The 6,274-nt window shown below is 41.7% G+C and overlaps 1 protein-coding gene across 1 annotated transcript; it reads left to right on the top strand.

Annotated features, from left to right (window-relative positions):
- The first annotated feature begins 19 nt into the window (after positions 1 to 19).
- On the top strand, positions 20 to 5,243 carry shisa4 (shisa family member 4). Its single transcript, XM_071543985.1, has 5 exons — positions 20 to 104; positions 2,021 to 2,198; positions 3,788 to 3,924; positions 4,727 to 4,921; positions 5,106 to 5,243. The coding sequence occupies exons 1-5, from the start codon at positions 20 to 22 to the stop codon at positions 5,144 to 5,146; spliced, it is 636 nt and encodes a 211-aa protein (XP_071400086.1). The 3' UTR covers positions 5,147 to 5,243.
- Positions 5,244 to 6,274: the final 1,031 nt, after the last annotated feature.

Genomic DNA, 6,274 nt, shown 5'->3' with positions numbered 1-6,274 from the left:
TGCTCGGTTTTAATTGAGGATGGGGATGTTCTTTCCACCGGGCAACATGTCCCTTGTCGCGTTGACTTTGGCGGCGCTCACCATCGTCCTCTCCACTTCTCCGGGTAAGATTATGGCTCATCTCCATCCAGGCCGCACCGCCAGATCCCTGCAAACATGCTGTGCATGCATGGGAATTATTTCAACTACGACTGGAGCATCACACCATGTCCGTCTGTGCTTTGTCCTGCAGTGTTGCAGCCAACAATTGCACGTCCATGATGTCATGCTGCTTTCTGGCTGTTTACTTCTGAGTAGAACCAACCTAGATGTTTATTTTAGGCCTGTAACTGTAGCCAAACAGGTTAGTGTCCGGTTGAAATGAGCATGCAGTGCTAATTTGTATAAGCCTCTAGTGAAAAGTGTTATTGGATGTCTTTTTTTCCCCAAGAGGATCCTATAAGATTAATACAAGATTGTGAAAATTCAGTCGAATTTCTTTCCTTTACAATCGAGTTGTATAAAACTTTAATTATGCTTCAAATAAAATCTTGTAAGCTTTACAAAATATAGTAAGAGGGAAATGTAAAGAGAAAGTACGTTCATTATCAGTCATGAGCTCTTTTAATCATATCATAAAAATCATTAAAACATAAAAAGAAATAGTAGCCTACAGTTGGAGATAATTACATTCATGGTACTTAGTAATTAGTTAATTAATTACAGGGAAATATGTACAGCGTAATGTCACAGCTTTGAAGTTATTTTTGTGTTACAACTGAAAAATCAACTTGTAGCTCCCATCAATACTGGACCATTTGCATCTTATCTGAATTGGGTTTGAAGAAATGTTTTCTCTTATTTATTTGCAATAGTTGAAGACAGGCTTCACACAGCAGTGTAAATAAGCAATAATACATTTTTAATCAGCTCATAGCTAAGTGCAAAATCAGTATTCACAATATGAGCACTCAATGGTCATAATCCAAAATTAGGATCAACAGGATCAAGAGCCAAGTCATGGCTAAGCATGGCAGACGGCCCTTTATGGAGTTTCCCTCAAAATGCTTAAAAATCCTAAATTCAACCAGGAAGACCAGCTATCTCAGGTTTAAAAAAAAAATCATTAAGTGCATTACATGGTCAGAGAAATGCATCTGTGTTCCCCCAGGCACCAGAGGAAAATCCACATTACGTGAACAAGGCAGTGTAACTTTTAGCACCCGACACACAGGTGGCTGACGTGAGCAGGCCGTAACTTATTAACTTTTCCTACTTTAGTGTGCCTTGGATTCTGTGTCCAGGAGTGTGACACAAACACACTGATACCAGCTGCTTTTTGACCGTCAATAGACTCGGTTTAAGGATTCATATATGTTAATCCTATGAAAGTCAATTGTTTTCTTAGTCAGTATTTGTGAACAGTTGTTTCTTAAATCCACAGACCAGACAACCAAGACATGTTTGAGTCCTATTTCTCAAGTTTCTTACTTTCTTGCTTTTGGAGAGAGTTGTTGATGTCCACAAATGCTGATTGGAGTCTGTTACCATGGGAATAAAACATTTGAATTCATAAATGGACTGCTGCTCCATTTTAGTTATCTAAGCCTTTTTTTTTTTTTTTAAACTCCTGGGTATCCTGCTTGAGCCCTAATCGGCTTTCAACCTCTGCCACATGCAATCACTGAATAATGCATTATGACTGTTTGGCCAGAGAATAAGAAAGTAAGTTGTAAAGAAGGAACGGCCAGTACATGTTCAAAATAAGTATTGTTTGGGTTTTTTTGGTCTTGAAGGCAGAGCAAAGCAGAATCTGTAATTGAACAGTCGAGCATTATCTCACTTTGTAAATGTGAGATGAAAAGATAGAGGGGAGGGGGCAAGATAGAAAGTAAGAATGGAAATTTCTTTGTGATTGAACTGAAAGTCAAACCTGCTGCTTCCTTTCACTCTTCCTCTGCTGCCTCCTTATTCCCTTCTCCCTCTCTCATGTCTCCCTTAACGTGTTGCTGTACACTTTGTTGTTTCACTTGTCTTGCAGTGGGAGCCAACGAGGACTGCCTGTGGTACGTGGACAAAAATGGCACCTGGCACAACGGCTTCGACTGCCCTCTGATCACGTTCTGCTGTGGGAACTGCCACCGGCGCTACTGCTGCCTGGACGCCTTCAAGATGATCACAGAGAGGGAGCAGAAGCGCTGCATGCTCTTCCAGTTCAGGTGGGGACAGTCGCAGCATATTGCGTTACTTGCTCTCACTATCCTGTTTCAGCGCGTCGACACCCAGAGTCGGTGTTTTTGTTCACATTTCGAGGCCAAATCGCTGAAGGAGCGCATAATGCCGTCCTTTCAGAGCAGTTGTTTTTGTCAAGTGAAAAAAGTCCTTGAAAGAGCGCTTCAAAGCCTCAAAGGTGCTGGATTGCATCTGATGGCTTTTTACTCATAAGTATAACGAAATATGTCTTTACATTTGTTACTTGCAGGGATAATATTTTAGTGTTTTACTGCACTCTAATGAATATAAGCATAAAATATTGTAAAAATACAGGAACATTTAGTAGTGAATGTATTGCAAAACATTAAAAATGTCTTGCTATTATATTATGGAAGAAGTGTTATGACAATATACACTCTGAATATAGGAACTATGAGGTGATTGCCACCCTGAGGCACCATGTCCCCTATAAGAATAGAATAGAATAAATGCTATCTTTCTTTTCTTACATGACATTCAGTCTAAAAACACATCTTTGAATTGACTGAACTGAAATTGAATTGACCTTAACCCTAACAGACCTACACTCCGTATTTTATGTTATTGTGTTATGTTCCCTGACTGTATCCAGATAAAGTAAATTAAAATTCATATCATTTTATTTGTAACTATCAAACGGTTATCACTGCATGGCATTTTGATGTATGGAGTGGTTTGTTATGTGTACAGAGTGATCTATGTGGGAAGGAAAACAGATGCCATCATTTGTCAACATAAAGCATGACATGTATTGCCCTAATTTTAGAAGAAAAAAAAAGATAGAAAGCAATTGAACTCTATATCTCCTCACTGCCCACTTTGTCACATGTGAAGAACTTGGTGCCATTGGCCAGGTCTCCAATTCCAGCTATATGGCTGCAGTCTAGACTCTGTTACATTGGCCCATTCCCATTGGCTGCATTTGACTAATTGACTTCACTTAGGTCCCAGCAGTGCAATATCTTCTCATTGGCTCTTCTGTTACATCAGCTGTCTCTGCTTTTAGTGGCGGATTACGCCAAAGTCCCCAGTGAGGGATTGGGATAATGCTGGACTAAGCAACCTCGCACCTGAGAGGCTGCGACCCGGCGGTTTCCTCCACAGTGCTGGAAGCCATCCATCACCTCCCGGCACAGAGCGGCCGACCTGGAGCTTATTAAGCCCCGATGGGAGATCAGATGGATGGGTGATAGAAGCTGAGATGAAATGGAAGGCTTTGCTGCTTTACTGAGACTATGAGGTGATGGAATCTGAGAGAGAGAGGGAGAGAGAGAGAGGCTGCGTATCACATTAACTTGGGGTCTGATTTCAGTGTCACTCTGCAGTAAACACTGAATCAGGATCAAAAGCCTCTCCTCCATTCATCACATCTTCTCTCCTTTAATCCTTTCCGAAGTGTATTGCAATTTGCAAGATTGGAGGGGAGGAATAATACGAGGGCAGGATGATGAAATTATAAGAAAGGAAATGCTTTTGAGGTTTAACTGAAGTCTGACCCGCCGTCCCCTTCACTCTCTCTCACCCTCTCTCTCTCTCCTCTCTCTGTTTCTCTCAGCCCCACCACCATAGCGGGCATTGCCTCCTCCATTCTCCTATTTGTGGCTATCATTGCTACCATGGTGTGCTGCTTCATGTGCTCCTGCTGTTACCTCTACCAGAGAAGGCAGCAGAGGGGCAGGACACCTTATGATGGTAAGACCACACTCTCTCTTTTACTTTGCATTTTTGTTGGCAACAAAAATCTTTGTTATTCCCCCCACAGAAGTGTAAAGACCCCATGAAATGAAAAATAACTTTTTTTTTTTTTTTTTTTTTTTACTTTTTTGCCTATGTTGCTGGAGTTAGTGTACACTTATTCACCAATATAGGCCAAAGAAATGACAAAAAATGTTGATTTCTAGAAATTTTATATAAAAATTAACAGACCATCTCTTTTTGCCCTTTTATCCTCTTTTTAATTTTTGCAGTTTTAATGTAGCTTACTTGATTTTTGAACACTCACACAATGTTAAGTGTCCTTGAGTCTGAGAAAGGTGCTCTTAAATCAAATGTATTATTAGTATTATTATTATTATTATTCTTTCTGGTAAAGAGCACATTTCTGTTGATGACTCATCCTGCACTCGGGGGCGTATACAGAAATTTTGATAACCATTGGAATTATTCCCCCGATCACCCGCTATTTTTTTTCTATTATGCAAGTTCAGTCCAGCTAGAAACATGGGACGAATTAGTGTTTTGGGCTGTGCGTCACCTAAAACTCTTTTCCCAGACGGGGGAAACAGAGAATATTCCTCCACAACCAGAGTGTCGACTGCTGTCCCGCGTTTGATCTGAGTGGGTTTGACATTCAAATAAGCCCCTCCCACTGAAGCTTCCCGCCCTAACTTTCTCTTGTATTTGGAAATACGTCAGTACGCGGAAGCAAATGCCGCTCTCCACGCCACTTCATGGAGTATTCCTTTACAACCGTGTGTTTGTTTTTGACCCTCAGCCCAGCAGATCCCTATGGCCAGCTACCCAGTGGAGCCCATGTATGATGCTTACGGAAAACCGCTGGGACCCTCCGACTATCCGCACCCAGGTTACGCGATGGCGCCCCAGTACCCTGGCATGCCCCCACAGTATCCCATGATGCATCCTGGGCCCTATGCCGCATACCCAATGGCAGATCCTGGATACAGCCAGGGTAAGACTAGCTAGGTGGTGTGACGACTAAGAAAATTACATTTTTGCCGGCTACTCCAGTCAAGGCTTCTTTCTTAGCCTCATGAATGGGTAAATAAAGACTCTTTGAATTTTCATAATCATAAGATATAAAGGCATGTAGGATGCTGAATTCTTCTCTTTTTTTTTACCTTCTTCTTTTTCAGCCCCGCCACCTTATTCTCCACCACAGTATCCTGGCCATTGATGGGCTAGTCTACACACACAGTGGGACATAACAGCAAGAGAGAAATGACTGTATCAAGAGGAGAAGGCATCAGTGTGCATACACACACACATACATACACACACACACACAGACAGCTTGACTAGCAGTGGTTTGCCTGTGAAAGATAACCAGAGGCACTTTAAGGTTTTTTGTTTATTTATAACATTGTCCCACTTTTATGGAGCATTTGCGTGAGTCGAATTTGTTTCTGCAACCTGACGCCTGGTTCCTCCTGGCGGTTTACACGGAGGGAATGTCACACAATCCCCGAAGTGAGGAGGTACTCAGCCGGCGTCGCGTCTCTCTCTCTCTCTCTGCTCTCACTTCTTGCTCTGACACACACACACACACACACACACACACTCACCTCAATAACAGGGTTGAACCTAACGACAGGAGCCATTACCTTAGGGAAGGGGGTTGCGAAAAATGATAACGTGCATCCCCTTTATTTATGAAAGGGAAAAAAAAACAAAAAAATGATGCTTTACTTCCTCAACCTTGTTAAATTGAAGTGAATCGATCACTGCCTAAGGCTACATTCCAGGTCATCTCGGTCATTGATCCACCTTCTCCCTCTATCAGATGTGAGTACAATACATGATGTCTTTATATCCATGTTTGCTCGTTTCTTAATCCGTTAATGGGTAAAGGGAAAAACAGACACACTGGAAAAAAGGGAGTGTTTGGATCATAGGCAGTGTTTTACTGTCTTATGTCTAAGACGAATTTGCTCAGATATTTTTTCTTCTCTCCTGTGTTGGAAGCCTTTAGTCAGCCATTACTTGGCAGCTCAGTCTCACCTCGTTTTCCGTACCTGGCTGACAAACAGCTCCATGGTATAATATATTAGCTACACCATTCTAATGTGTCATCACAGCGTTAGCATGCTTCCCAGTCAAAGTTATCCGTTCTCTCCTGCTTCTTCTAATTTTGAACAATTAGAAATGAGCCATTAGACTAATCCCATAGAGTCAGCTAGAATGTCTTTATCAGTGAAGTCCATGTTAAATGTTTATTTCTTGTAACATATCAGGTCAAGGGAGTTTGCAGGTCATGCTGCTTGATTAAAACAATGTGACCCGCCTTACAATAATTAACCATGAG

Source organism: Centroberyx affinis, unplaced genomic scaffold (assembly GCF_046629955.1).
Source record: "Centroberyx affinis isolate AG114_WGS23_722 - 3 ecotype Tasmania unplaced genomic scaffold, CSIRO-AGI_Caff_v1 ptg004430l_1, whole genome shotgun sequence".
Classification (NCBI taxonomy): domain Eukaryota; kingdom Metazoa; phylum Chordata; class Actinopteri; order Beryciformes; family Berycidae; genus Centroberyx; species Centroberyx affinis.
Note: the sequence above shows the minus strand (reverse complement) of the source record. Positions and strands in the feature narration are given on the sequence as shown.